Source organism: Neopsephotus bourkii, unplaced genomic scaffold (genome assembly GCF_033783945.1).
Source record: "Neopsephotus bourkii isolate Nb327-2 ecotype Australia unplaced genomic scaffold, CSIRO-AGI_Nbou_v1 NB_1060, whole genome shotgun sequence".
NCBI lineage: Eukaryota > Metazoa > Chordata > Aves > Psittaciformes > Psittacidae > Neopsephotus > Neopsephotus bourkii.
The window spans coordinates 974,479-988,641 of NW_026901548.1; the positions used below are offsets into that span (position 1 = coordinate 974,479).

The window sequence follows — 14,163 nt, forward strand, 5'->3', positions numbered from 1 at the left end:
CGGTTTCAGTGCCGGTGCCGGTATCGGTTTCAGTGCCGGTGCCGATGTCGGTCTCAGTGCCGGTGCCGATGTCGGTGCCGGTGCCGGTGTCAGTCCTGGTCCCAGAGTCACTCCAGGTGCTGGGGTCACTCCCGGTCCCAGTTCTGCTCCCGGTCCCGGTGCCCTCCTGAGCCGCCGGCAGCACGGACACAACTTTCCCCGGGACAGCGCCGCCGCCGCCCGGCCCCGGGCTTTAAACCAGGGAGGTGGAGCCGCTCCCCGCGGCCGGTCCCTCCCCCGCCGGTCACAGCCCGGCCCGCAGCGGCCCCGGTCCCCTGCCTGCTCCCGGAGCTCCCCGTGGGGCTCCCGGTGCCACAGAACGGTTGGATCCCTCGGGGCGCATCCCCTCAGTCCCGGGGAGCCGCCTTCGGACCGGAACCAGCCTTGGGTCTGTAGCGCCAGTGAGGGAAGGTACAGCCAGAGGCTGGCTTGGCAAGGGCAAGAACCAGAGCTGGTTCGATTTGAGCCCAGTGCCTGGCCCGGAGCAGGGGCAGTCCCAGGACACCCTTCACGGGCAGAGCATAGCAATGGGGAGGCACCTTTGGCTTTGACCCTTCCCCAGTAGCTCTGCTCCCAGGGCTCGCCCCATTCACCTTCCGAGGGACCGCAGCCATGAGCACAGCACAGGAATGATGGCAACACCTTCATTGCACCTTGAATCCACAGCAGAGAGTGCCCCTGAGCGGGGCTGGGGTGCAGCACTGGTGGCAAGGGAGGTGCTGAGCAGCTCAGCAGGGCATTGGAGCCTGGGTGCACTGAGCACTCGGTGAGGGACCTGAGAGCAAAGCCTGGTGACAGCAGAGGAGTGGCTTCTTCTCGGTGGGGATGCTGAGGACCACCTCAGTGTTCATCATGCACCTGGTGACAGGAGGGACAAAGTAAGGAGTGGGAATAAGCCATGATGGGTGTGATGATGAGGAGGAGAAGCTTGTGCATGGCCCAGGCAGGAGGGGGTGATGGATTTGGGCTCAGAGACATCCTGTCCCAGGTGAAGGGAATCCTGCCTCGCATTTGCTGTTCTGCCTTCCCAGTGTTTCCGGTGTCCAGGACTGGTTTTCAATGGGGATGGCCCAGGTGCTTGTTCTGGGACACAGAACAAAGGAAGCAGGGAGGAGCAGGGAAAAAACCACTTTAAAACCAGACGATGGTTGTTGTGCCCCAGCACCACTTTGCTTTCCAGAGCACTCATCATGGTATGCCCCAGGTACTGACTCCTCTGCCTGGGAAGGAAACCAGTGCCAAGCCCAAGGCCTGCTCTATGTACTGGTCTTGCAGCCATACTTGCAACCAAGCCCTTTGCAAGGCAGGCTGTGAACTCGCTGCTTAACAGAGAAGCAGAGCCAGGCTTAACCCCAGGGCTCCGAGAGGGAAAAGGAATGAAGGGAGCCTCCCTCAGTGTCAATCCCAATGGACAAAGAGCAGCAGGGAGCCGTTGGGAGCAGCAGGTACATCTGCTTTCTCGCAGAGACAGGCCATGTGCAGGGAGCTGGGCTGGCTCCGAGCTCTGCTCATCCATCTCTGTCCCATCCAGGACACACGGTGCATCCAGAGGGTTCCAGTGCAGGGCCAGAGGCTGCGGCTGAAACCCACCCATGGCTCTTTGGAGCAAGAGGATTGCAACGAGGGGAAGCTGAGATGCAGCCGGGGATGGGGACACAGGGACCCAGGGAGGGCAGAAAGGGCCCCGTGCTCCTGCACATCCCAAACACTCCCAGATCAAGGGCAGCTTCCGTCTGATTTTCCCCTTTGAGAAGCAAATCCCGTGTCTGGACCCTAAGGGTTAACGGGAGCTGGTGGAGCCCTGTGAGAAGCTGCCGGAGGTCAGTGGGAAAGGGCTGAGGGCTGCAGAGGGCGCTGGCACCGGCTCCGGCTGTCAGGGCGGGTAAGCACCGAATGCCTGACTTGTGATGTTACAGAAACTTTCCACTTGGGCCTTCCTGCTATTTTTAACCTATTTTTAACTCTTGTCCCAGCCCCCCCCCAGCTGTGCAGGAGAAGTAATTCCTTTATTTTTTTATGTCATTTTGGGTTTAAATCAGAAAACTCCCGAGTTCTGCTGCTCCACCGCCTCCCCCTGCGCGATGTGATCCTGACACCCTCCTGCTGTGACCCGTGTGCCCACAGCCCTACCTGGCCTCCAGCTAAAACCCAGGCCGTAGGGAGGGGGTCAGCCCCTCCTGCATCACTCCCACTTCGCTGCTCATCCCAGGGTAATTTCACCCCAAAACAAGCCCCATGCGTGCGCAGGGAGCCGAGGGGCCGGTACCTGCAGCAGCAGCAGAGGCTGGACAGGAGTGACTGTTACCAGGCGCCTCTGTGCCAGGAACAGTTTGTATGGCAGCCGCTGTAAATAACCCACATGTGCACATTGTCCTGCTCACAGCCTCTGCTCGGGGGCTGCGGCACCCTCCAGGTTTAAACACCTTTGCCCCCTGGGCAGCAAAGAGCAACAGCGAGAGGCAAAGCCCCTCGGTAGGTCCACAACCCTAGGGGTTTCTGTCACCCATCCTGGGGACAAGGGGCCCTCAGCCTGACAAGGATGGGGTGGAACGCAGCGTGTCCCAGCGGGCTGCTGGCCTGCCTGGCTCTGTCCCCAGGGAGGAGAGCCCGGGGTTCCCGTGACCGAGCTGGCAGCGCTGCTGATGGTTCCCATCAACACTGCATGAGGATTCTCCCTGTGCGCTGGAATCCTCACATCCAGGACCAGCGCACGCTGGCAATGGGGATCACTCCCAGCATCCACTCGGGAATTATCAGCCACCAGAGAAGTGGGGCAGATCTGCCTGGGCAGTGAAGCTCCTTGTGAGCCTGCCCGTTCCCTCAGGGAGAGGAAACAGAGTGGGAGTCAGTGTGAGCACAGGGGCCTGGAGGAGCTCCATTGCTCCTCACTCTCCCCATCTGCACCTCTGGTATCTCCCCTTGCACAAAGGGAAGCCCAGAAGAGAGATGCGATGCTGCAGGGAAGGGGAGGTCTCAGCACCTTCTGCTGCTGCTTCACTCTCTGGATGCTGTGCTGCAGAAGCATTGGCAGCTTGTTCCGGATAGTGCCCATCGGTGCAGGGCCTAGGACCCTGAGCTGCTCCTGGAGACCCTGCACCGTTGCTGTGATGTCCCCCAGCTCCTGCTGGAGCTCTGCTTGGGATGAGAACAGAAACTGGTCACTGAGGGCTGCAGAGCTTCACCTCTGAGCTGCCAAGCCCCGAGCCCTTCTCTCTGCAGGGGTTACACACCCGGGGGGAAGCAGCAACGGCCCCCCAGGCCAGAGCACCCAAACCAGGTCCTGCCCCATGGGGATGTGCAAAGAGCTGCCAAGGAGGTGTCTGTTCCTGCTCCCCCCCCTCCGGACCCGCTGCCGGGAGGATCCTCCTCACAGGGAACTGGGATCCGTGTTCAGATATGGAATTGTTTGACATTTGTAAGATCAACACAGCGTCTGTAACCCCAGGAGCCGAGGTAACGGGGCTGCACCGACCGCGTTTCGCAACTCACGCTCCAGATTCTTTGCCATTGCTTTTGCCATTTCCTGCAGCTTTGCCTTTGCTGTTTGCAGCTGGTTTTGACTGCAGGTCTGCACCGCTGCCTTCGCCCCCCTGCTCATTCCACAGAGCTCTGAGACCTCCCCCTGCACCTTCCCCTCAGCAGCACACAGGAGCCCGTTACTGGGGCCAGCTGGTGCTGGTTGGAGCTGGGCACGTTATGGATGGATGGATTTGGGCTGTTAAAGGGTGACTGCTGTTCCTTGGGCCAGCTCGGGTGCTCTCACAGCTTTAAAACACAGGCACAAAACACGAGCACCTCACAGCGTCTCTGGGTACCAGAGAGCTCTCCCCGGCACTGGGGATGCTGCAGTGCAGGGAAGGGCAGTGCTGATCCTGCTGCAGCACTGAGGAGGGATTCTGCTGGACTGGACCTATGGATCAACCCTAAAGCCTCACCTGGAACGCCTCATCCTGCTGCAGCAGGTGCCTGGGTTACCTGCCCGTGCTGTCATCAGTGTCCTGGATCTCCTTCCCCAGTTAGCCATTGCCAGTTGGGCACTGCACTGCTTCAGCTTCTCAATGGCATCTTTCTTTGACTGGTCCCATCCTGCAGGAATCTGTGGATTAAAATGATGTGGATTCCACCCTCCTCACCTGCCCCAAGCTTTCACAGCATCCTCTGCCTGCCTGGGCTGTTCCTGTCCCATGGGAAGAGCAGCCTCACTGCTGAGGCACTCTGACTGCCCCCCCAACCCTGCTCCCCATTCCTTACTGCAGGATCACAGCCTCCTAACCTTTATTATAACCATCTTTAGTCTAACTGTTATTATAACCATCTTTAAGGCCCCTTCCAACCCCAACCATTCTATGGTTCTATGATCTTCCACCTACTAAAGGCTGTGGTCAGGTCCTCAACCTCCTCTTTGCTAGACCAAGACCATCTGATACCAACAGCCCCTTTCTAGCAGGTCACATTTCCTGCATCTCATCCTTTCCTCTGCTTCAGGCTGGGCTCTCTCTTGGTTTCTCTTGTCCTTGATCGATAATACAAGGGTTGGATGCCAGCAGCATGAAGCAGAGCAGAGCAACCACCTCCAGTGGATTAAGAAAGAAGCATCCTCCAGTTTGCAGGGGGGAGTGGGCTGCAGAGGCTCCCGGGGGCAGCCCCCGGCTCTGCTGCCTCAGATGTGGGGCACATCCTGTGGTGATTCGGGTCTCTTTCAAGGTGTTTGCTAGTTCAGCCTTCCTGAGGGCTAATTCCTTCAGGGATTTCCCTTGGAATGATGACGGCTCTGAAAGCAAAAGTGGTTTTTTACTCAGTGTAAATGCAGCTGGGAAACAGAAACAAACCCAGGCCTGGGCTTATTTAGAGTCATAGAACCATAAAATAGCTCGGGTTGGAAAGGACCTGAAGATCATCCAGTTCCAACCCCTGCCATGGGCAGGGACACCTCGCACTGAACCATGTCAGCCAAGGCTCTGTCCAACCTGGCCTTGAACACTGCCAGGGATGGAGCATTCACAACCTCCCTGGGCACCCATTCCAGTGCCTCACCACCCTCACAGGGAAGAATTTCCTCCTTATATCCAATCTAAACTCCCCCTGTTTCAGTTTTAACCCATTACCCCTTGTCCTGTCACTACAGTCCCTAATGAAGAGTCCATCCCCAGCATCCCTATAGCCCCCCTTCAGATACTGGAAGCTGCTCTGAGGTCTCCATCAGCTTCTCTTCTCCAGGCTGAACAGCCCCAACTTTCTCATCCTGTCTCCATACAGGAGCTGCTCCAGCCCCTGAGCATCCTCGTGGCCTCCTCTGGACTTGTTCCAACAGTTCCATGTCCTTTTTATGTTGAGGACACCAGAACTGCACACAATGCTCCAGGTGAGGTCTTACATGAGCAGAGCAGAGGGGCAGCATCACCTCCTTGGACCTGCTGGTCACACTCCTTTGGGTGCAGCCCAGGATAGGCCCAGATTCAACCTTGCAGCTGCTCTCTCATAGAGGCGGCAGAGGGAAACGTAAAGAGCTGAACTCAAACCTTCTGCAGCCCCAGGAAAAGCCACTGGCAGTGACAGCGCAGGAGCTGAGCCTGCAAAGCTCTCCCTGGCCTTTGCCACTCCTCCCTCTTGGCTCTCAGCATCTCCCTTTGGGTAGTTTTCTTTCTGTGGCCTTTGATGAACATCCCTCAGCAGCGAGCACTGGGTAAAGGCAGGGGCAGCAGGGCAGGGTGCAAGGGAATCTCTCCCAACCTGCCTTGTTCTTCTTGCCTTTCTTCTTGTTCTTAGCAGTGAATGGTGGCCAAGTCAACCCTTGGCCTGGAGGTTTCCTTCTCCTCTGCTGCTGCCTTCTGCTCTTTGCTGTAATCCTAAACTCAGCCCGACAGCAGCACAGGAAAGACAAGGAGTCAGAGGAGCTTTGTGAGCAGAGACCTCTCGGAGCTGACCCACAACGACACCCACTGCTCCTTTGGGGCTTCCAGGTGCCCCTTAACCAGCATGGAGCAGCAAACCCCAGGCCTGTTTGGGGTGCAGCGCTCACAGGCACGGTGCTGCAGGCGTGTGGGGAATGGTGTCAACCTAGGACGTGCCCTGGACCCCAGGGAGCAAGGGGCTCGCTGTTCTCCTCACCTCTTCCATGATGCTCGGCTCTGGGCTCTGTGCCTCCACCTCCCTGCAGGCTCTGCATGGGAAAAGCCCCACGCCCTGAGGAGCCCGAGCCCCCCAGCTCTGCCTGTCCCCATGGAGAAGCCCTGCGGTGTCCATACAGCAGAGAGGCAGCAGCACCCCTGGGTTCGGGCACCTTTATTGAGCCCCATCTCCACTGCCCCCCGTGTGCCGTGGGGCGTCCTCCTGCTTGTGCCCTCTAGGGGAGGATAAACCGAGCCCCCCGCTCCGCTCCTTTGTCCCATTGGGACCCCCGTAACCGCCGGGGAGCCCCCTTCGGGACGGCCCCGGGGCTCCCCCGTACCCCGGGTACCGGTGTCCTGGCCCCGGTCTCCATGGCGACAGCGGGCGGGGAGCGCGCTCCCGGGAAGCGGCGCCCCCTGCCGGCCCCGCCCCGGCTCCGCAGGGAGGGAGCGCAGGAGCCACAGGGCCGGGGTCCGGGTGCCCGAGCCCGCCCTGCGCGGAGCCCCGTGGGTCACGAGGAACGGCAGAGCGGGTGCCCACGGTCCCACGGGAGCCACGTGTCCAGGGCCTCCGGGCGCACCGGGAGGGAACGGCTCAGGGGGGCACCGCCCGCAGGCCCCGCGCAATGGGGAGGATGCTGGGAAGGGCCGTGTGTTGTTCCCGGGGTACCAGGGGGATGCAGAGCCGGGCCGGCAGAGACGGCAGGCCCCGGTGCAGGCCCCGGTGCCCGGTGCAGGCCCCGGTACCCGGTGCAGGCGGCGGCCCCGGGGCCCTGTTACCACAGCAACTGCCGGCGGGGCGCAGCCAATGGGCGCACGCCCTGCGGCGGGCTCGCGCGCCACGAGAGCAGCCAATGGGCGCGGCCCCTCGAGGGCAGCCCGCGGTCTCCGGGGCAACACGGGCCGCCGCCGCCGCGCCATTGGTGCCGCCCGAGGGGGGGCGTGGCCTGACCGGGAGGGGCGGGGCCGGGCGGGGCCGCGCCGCGGGGGACGAGGTCCCACTCGTGGCACCGGGCAGCGCATCCTCATCCCCCCGGTGCCGGTGAAGGCATGAGCCCCTATGGGAGTGACCCGGGCCGGGGTACCGGGGTTGAGCCCCGTGGACCGGCAGTGACGGGGTCTAAAGCGGCAACCGGGGGATGCTCAGAGCGCCCGGGCCGGAATGCAGCGCCCGGGAGGTGTGGGGGCACCGGGGATACACACACACGGGTGTGGGAGGCGCCGGGGTGCCCGCACGGGGGAGCAGCGGGTATTGGCAGTAGCTGGAGCAAACCCGGCAGGGTACCGGAGGCCACAGGGGGGTACCGGGGTGCCCAGGCCGGGGTAGTGGGATGCTCGTGTGATGGGAGCGGGGGTGCTGCTCCAGGAGGGGCACCGGGCGTTGCCGGCGGGCGTTACCGACAGTACCGGGGGGCACCGGGGGGCACCGGGGCGTGCCGCCCTGCCATTCTCTCCAGCAACCCCGCTCCGGAGGGCGCCCATTGGCGGGGCTGGATTTCCCCCCCGCCCCGCGGCCAATGGGCCGGGGGGAGGCGGTGCCTCCCATTGACAGAACCGGCGCGGCGGTGTTTACCGGGGGCGGAGCGGCGCCGGCTATAAGAGCGGCACCGGGGGGCGTGTGGCTCCCGGGCTGCCCGCACCGCCCCCGAGCACCCCCTGGCTCGGACCCGCCGCAGCCTCCCCGATGGGAGCATCCACAGACTTCACCGGGGAACCATCACCAGGGCGGGGCGGAACATCCCGGAGCAGCCTCGAACCGGTGCAGAGCATCCCTGGGGCGGCGAGGAGCATCCTTTGACCGGTAGAACATCCCTGAGCATCCCCGCACCGGTACAAAGCATCCCGGAGCATCCCGGGACCGCACCGCTGCCGAGCATCCCTAAGCCGAAAACCGCTGGCCCGGCCCGGGGCCCTCCCGGAGCATCTCAGCAGCCGCCGCCCCGGCGGAGCCGCCTCCGCCGTGAGCCCCCGGGCCCCGGTGCGGCCCCCGGCGCCCCGCCCTGCCGCCGCCGCCCGCTCCGCACAATGGGGGCGGCGCGGCGCGGCGCGTAGCGGCGGGCGGGGAGGCGGCGGCGGCGGGCGGGGAGGAAGAGGAGGAGGAGGAGGAGAAGGCGGCGGCGGGGGGGTCCCGGGGCCCGGCATGGTGCAGCAGCGCGGGGCGCGGGGCCGGGGCGCGGAGGCTCGGCGGGAGCCCTGTGCCCCGCTGCCCTCCCGCGATGCCGAACCGGCGTGGTGCAAGACCCCGAGCGGGCACATCAAGCGGCCGATGAACGCCTTCATGGTGTGGTCCCAGCACGAGCGCCGCAAGATCATGGACCAGTGGCCCGACATGCACAACGCCGAGATCTCCAAGCGCCTCGGCCGGCGCTGGCAGCTCCTGCACGACTCCGAGAAGATCCCCTTTGTGAAGGAGGCCGAGCGCCTGCGCCTCAAGCACATGGCCGATTACCCCGACTACAAGTACCGCCCGCGGAAAAAGGGCAAAGTGGGCACCGGCGCGTCCCGCCCGCGGCTCCCGGTGAAGATCAAGCCCTCGGTGCTGGGCCGCGTCTCCGCCGGCCGCAGGCAGCCCAGCAAACCCGCGCTGGAGCCACCGGAGCCAGCACCGGAGCTGCCCCCCGAGGACAGCCCCGCGGCACCCGGCGCCCAGGAGCCCCCCGCGCCCCCCAGCCCCGCGCCGGGGAGCTCCCCGCAGAGCGGGTCCCCCTCTCCCATGTCGGCCGCGTCCCCTCCCTCCTCCTTCAGCTCCTCCGATGAGGAGCCGGAGGAGGAGGAGGAGGAGGAGGAGGCGCTGGGGGTCGTGCCGGGGCGGGCTCCCCCCGGTGCCACCGGTGCTGCCCTGGACTGGTCCGTCCTGGACAAGGACCACGACCTCTTCCCGCGGGGAGGCTCCTCGCACTTCGAGTTCCCGGACTATTGCACGCCCGAGGTGACGGAGATGATAGCGGGGGACTGGCTCATGTCCAGCATCTCGGACTTGGTCTTTACCTACTGAGTCCCGTGCTCTGCAGGTAACACCCCCGTTTCTTGGTTTGCCCCCCCCCCCCTTCCCCACTGCTCCCCCGATCAGGTCATAGCGATAAAATAAGAACCGAAACCAGCTGTTTACATGCAGGAATCAGGGATTTTGCCTTGAAGGCGCTGGAAGGCAGAGCTCCCGCTCACCCACCCCCGGCACACACCCGCTCCTCGTCTGCCCGTCCAGCCCGGGCGTGTGGCTGCTCACCTCTCATCGGGGTTCCATTGCCAGGGCCCGGCCCCTTCCCATGGCTGCTCCCATCCCCACCAGCCATTCCCTCCCACTCTCCAGCAGCTGGAGTGCCCACACCGGCCCTCGGCGCCCATCCCATCCTCCCCATCCCTTAGGGAATGGCCGATTCCGTCAAGCACGGCTTCAATTTCCTCCTCCCTGAGGCATCCCCTGGGGATGGATGGATGGATGGATGGATGGATGGATGGATGGAGGCAGAGCCCCACTGAGCCCTCCCCGCCCGCCACCCCATTCCCTGGGTGTCCCCGGCTGTGGGGGTTCCGTATCCCATGGGATCGCACGCTCCCGGCCGCTCGCTTTGGGAAGAGCGAAGTTGGGCGCACGTGATGCGCACGTGGTGCGGGAGGCTGTGTTGTTCCTCTCGCCGGGCGGTTGTGCCGAGGAGGCTGAGCCCGGAGCCACCCCGAATTCCAGCTGGAACCAAGCCCTTCCTAAGGCAGCCAGCCCCCATCCTGGCCTTGGAGCCGGTGCCCATGCGGGACACGCTCCGCTTTGGCCGGTGCAGGGAGTCCCACTGTGCTCGGCTGCAGCGAGCGATGGTGCCAACGTGGCAGAGGGAATGGGGCTGGGATTCTGCCTTAAGCATCCACCTGAACAGGGCCCAGAGCAGCAGCCGCCGATGCCAGTGCCGTGGGTGATGCTCCAGCATGGGGCTGGCTCCACATGGCACCACGGCAGCAAAGGCATCCCAGCAGGATCGGCTCCTCCGGCCGGGTTTGTCTTTGCTTTTCCCAATGGCTCCATCCCGCACCGAGCCGCCTCCTCCCGCTGCCGGGAGCACGTGGCTGTGGCTGCAGCTCCGGCTCGGCCGCTGCGGCTCTGGGTTAGGGCTGTGCTCTGTGTGTGGGGCTGGGGAGGACCCCGGGCACCCCAAGTGCCAGCCCTGGGGACATGGCCATGGCCATGGCCAGCAGCGCCCGGAGGAGCTGCCCTGGGGTCAGTGGGGATCTCTGCTAGAAGCAGCCTTTGAGGTCCCCCACTGCCTTGAGTGTCCGGGGGTGCAGGAGCCCCTCTGACCCTTCCAAGGGTACCAGGGTCTCTGCATCCCTGTTTAGAGGCTGCAGCTCCTCCAGTCACAAGCTGCCCATTGCTATGGGGCTGCCGTGACCATGGGAAGGGCATCACCCCCCTTCCAGGGTCCTGGTGCCCCGCAGTGCAGCTCGGAGCAGGGACCTGCCCTGATGCCTTGGCACAGGCCCCTTCACAGGGATGCTCCATGTCCCCCCTCCCGGGCGGCCTTGGGGTCCCCGCAGCCCCCCCAGCATGGTAGATGTGTCGGTGTGTAGCGGTAGCTCTGTGTGTGTGTCCCCGGTGCGGCGCCAGCCTGTGGTGCCAGGCGGCTGTCACGCATCACACACGTGTTCCCCGTATAGAGCGTGTCCCCATCCCTGCTCCCCCATCCCGGGCCGTTCCCCACCGGACCCAGATCCCCCCCACATGGAAAAGCCAAATCAGCGCCGGGCCAGGCGTGATGCTAAAGCCGGGGGGGGGGCTCTGCCTTCCCACCCCCTGGGCAGCCCCATACCAGGAGCACCCCGAGCCCCATCCCTGCATGAGCCGGGTTTGGGGGACCCCCCCCAATGTGCACAGATCTCGACCAGCACCTCGGTGCCTTCTCAGGGCACGTGGCCGCCCCGCTTCGGAGCCTCCCGCCCTCCATCCCCATCCATGGGGAAGCCAAAGCCCCCAAGTACCGGCAGGGCCTGAGGCCGCGGTGAGGGTCTCGCATCACTCGCTTGCTTTGCCGGGGCTGCATCTCCTGGTCCTGTTGGGGTCCCTCCGTGCCGAGCATCACCCGTGGGCCGGGCGCTCCCTCCACGGACTATCAGGCAAAACGTTTCCTCAGGAGCAGGTTCTGGGTCAGCACCAGAACCGGAGCCAAGAGCCGGGGCTCCCCCCCCCCTTTCCCCGGCCACAAGCACAACAGCATCCGCTTCCTCCCCATCCCCATCCCCATCCCATCCCCTCCCGGTCCTTGCCCCCTCCTCGAGCCTCGCTGGGTGTCTTTGTCAGGGGAGATCCGTCGTGGACAGTGGTGGATTGTCTGTGCCGTGTGGTTGTAGTGCTTAGAGACCCCCCCCAGCGTGCGGCCCCCTCCCCGGTGCTACCCGGTGCTACCCGGTGCTACCCGGTGCTACCCGGTGCTACCCGGCACTCGCGCCTGCGAGAGCCGCCCCCACCAGAGACAAAGCGAATCACGGTGATAATGAACGGTGATACGAGTTAATAATAAGAAGAAACCAAACCTCTCTCAGGAAGGAGCCGCCCCGGCGGCGGCCGAAGGGGCCGGGGGGCTCCCGGAGCCGGTGGGGCCCCGGCGCAGCCCCCGCACGGGCGCCAGCGCTCGGGGTCACCTTTGTCGTGTTCGTGGTAGTGAAGGAACCTGTAGGTGTTGTCATGGAGAAACGGGACCTGAGGCGAGGGCAGCCCCGGCTCCGGCTCTGCCCAGCTCGGCTCCCGGCTGTCCTGGCTGTTGTGACTATGGAATAAAGTGTGTTGGTCTGAGCCCCGCGGCTGCCGCTCCTCCTGCGCCACCTCCGGGAGGGGGGGATGCAGGATTCCCAAGGGAGGATGTGGGGTCCCGGAGGGATGAGGTGCTCCCATTCAGCTACCACCCCATGGGTTCCCCATGGATCATCCCCTGGGGCGGGTTCACCCTCATCAACCCCACGTATGTGCATGCGTGTGCGTCTCCTTACATGTGTGTAAGCACCCGTTTGGCGCGCAACGCGTGTGTGCAGCCGTGCATGTGTGTGGATGCACAGCACACGGGGGTGTGTGCACATGGATGTGCTCTGTGCACGCCTGCACATGTGTGTGCTGTGCCTGCTCTGTGCACACACAGCCCTATGGCCCCCGGGGGGGGTCGGGTGTTAATCCAGCCCTGCAGGAGGGCCCGGGAGGGAGGGGGGGCCACGGGGGCACACACTGCTTGCATCACTGCATCCCCCAGCCCCGCCCATGGTTGTTACCATGGCAACAGGGGAGCCTGGAGCATCCCTGGGTACCACCGCCCTGCACCCGGGTGATGCTGGGGACCAGGGTGGGGGATGGCTGCACAGCCACACGGGCCCAGCATCCAGCACCGGTCCCAAAGCCATGGGGACAGCGATGCCCCAGCACCGGCTCACAGCAGCCCCTGGCCATGGCATCAGGCTCCTGCCCCAGGTCACCACCCAGAGCAAGGGGCTGATGGGTCCGGTCTGACACCATCCATCACTGCTGCCTCCTGCCCTCGGCACAGGCCCATGCACACACCGGCACCGGCCTGGCTCCGAGGCACGCAGTGCCTGCACACAGCATCCCATCGGCTCTACCAGCAGCATCTGCCCGGCACAGCCCCCCCATCCCAGGGACAAGGACAGTGCCAGGGCTGTGCCGAAGCTGGGGATGACACCATGGGAGCCCTCTGGACACAAGGATAGTAGAGACCTGGAAAAGAGAAGGATGCTCTAAGGCCTCTGCCCTCCCAGAGGTAAGCAGGGAGCAGGCGGGGGTGTGGGCAGGGTGAGCCTATATGGGGACACCGGGGGGGATGCAGGGTGAGGGCAGCCCAGGGCAGGAGGCACCAGTACCAGGGATGCACTGGGGCAGGTGGTCCCCATGGTGACAAGCCCCTCCCCACCAAACGCTGTCAGCACCAGGCTGGGCCCCCCCTGGACCCCCGCATCCAAGACCCACCCTGATGGTCCATGGAGGCAGTGACGAACATCCCAGCCCTAGGCACAGGCAGGGCACGAGCAGAGCATCCCCCCTGCACGGCCTCCCCAGTGCAGGGCTTTGCTCAGCACCAGAGGGGTCCTGGTCCCCAGTCACCCTCCTTCGGGCAGGCACTTCCCAACGCGGGGCAGGTGCAGGGGGGGCCGTGTCCCCGCATCCCCACACGGCAGCGGCCCCTCGGCCCCCCCCCAGCCCTGCTCCTCCTTCCCCATGGCCGCCGATTGGGTGGCTGCGGGTGGCCTGATGGGAGGCCCGATGCGGGTCTGGATGCGGCTCAGGACGGGCACATCCCGGTGGTGCCGCGGGGGTTCCTTCCTCCATCACGCGTGGGAGCCCCACCGGGATGAGGGCAGTGATGCTCTTGGGCTGTCACCCCCAGGATGTGGCTCTGGCTGGGTCCTGGTGGCTGGGTCCTGGGGGGGTTTGGGGCTCCTCTTGGTGGTCCCCAAAACAGGCAATTGCTCCTGCACGGTGCCCTGTATCCCCCCGTGCACCCCACGCTGCTGCAGCTGCAGGAGGGGTTGGTGGGTACCAGGGTCCCTTTGCCCTCCCCGTGGCCTGGCCCCCACCATGACCCCTAAACCCGATGCCCATCCATGAGCCGGAGTGCAGCCACAGGCCCAGCATGGGGCAGGGGCAGGGGGTCTCTTACCTTCCAGATGTGGGGGGCGAGGACCCATCCCCATCATCAGCACTGGTACAGTCCTTCTGGTGTCCCATCCTGTCCCAAGGCCAAGTGATGCTTCCCAGCGTTGGGAGCAGCTCCTCAAGGAGGATGGGGAAGAAGAGCGGCCAAACGCAGCCGTGGTCCTCACCTCAGCACGGGGCTGAGCACTGCCTCATCCACACAACAGCAGCGGGGGGACACGGGCACAGAGCCCCTATTCCTGCTCTTTTAGGGTCAATAAAGGTGATGCTTCCATGGGCTCTTTGATGCACTGACTGCTGCCTGGGAAGAGCCTGGAGCAGCCCAAGGGACCTGCAGGCAGCTCATCCCCATCCGGCTGCACTGCGAGCCCACGGGGA

At 64.4% G+C, this 14,163-nt stretch overlaps 2 protein-coding genes and 1 pseudogene across 4 annotated transcripts in view; 2 read left to right on the forward strand and 1 right to left on the reverse strand.

The window, feature by feature from the left end:
- RTEL1 (regulator of telomere elongation helicase 1) overlaps positions 1 to 14,163 on the forward strand; it is a 363,295-nt gene that overhangs the window by 198 nt on the left and 348,934 nt on the right. The gene's annotated exons all lie outside the window — the stretch shown is intronic.
- Positions 768 to 12,021, reverse strand: LOC133216520 (uncharacterized; annotated as a pseudogene).
- On the forward strand, positions 7,231 to 9,524 carry SOX12 (SRY-box transcription factor 12). Its single transcript, XM_061361442.1, has 2 exons — positions 7,231 to 9,157; positions 9,262 to 9,524. Exon 1 carries the CDS (start codon positions 8,287 to 8,289, stop codon positions 9,139 to 9,141), a length of 855 nt encoding a protein of 284 aa, XP_061217426.1. The 5' UTR covers positions 7,231 to 8,286; the 3' UTR covers positions 9,142 to 9,157; positions 9,262 to 9,524.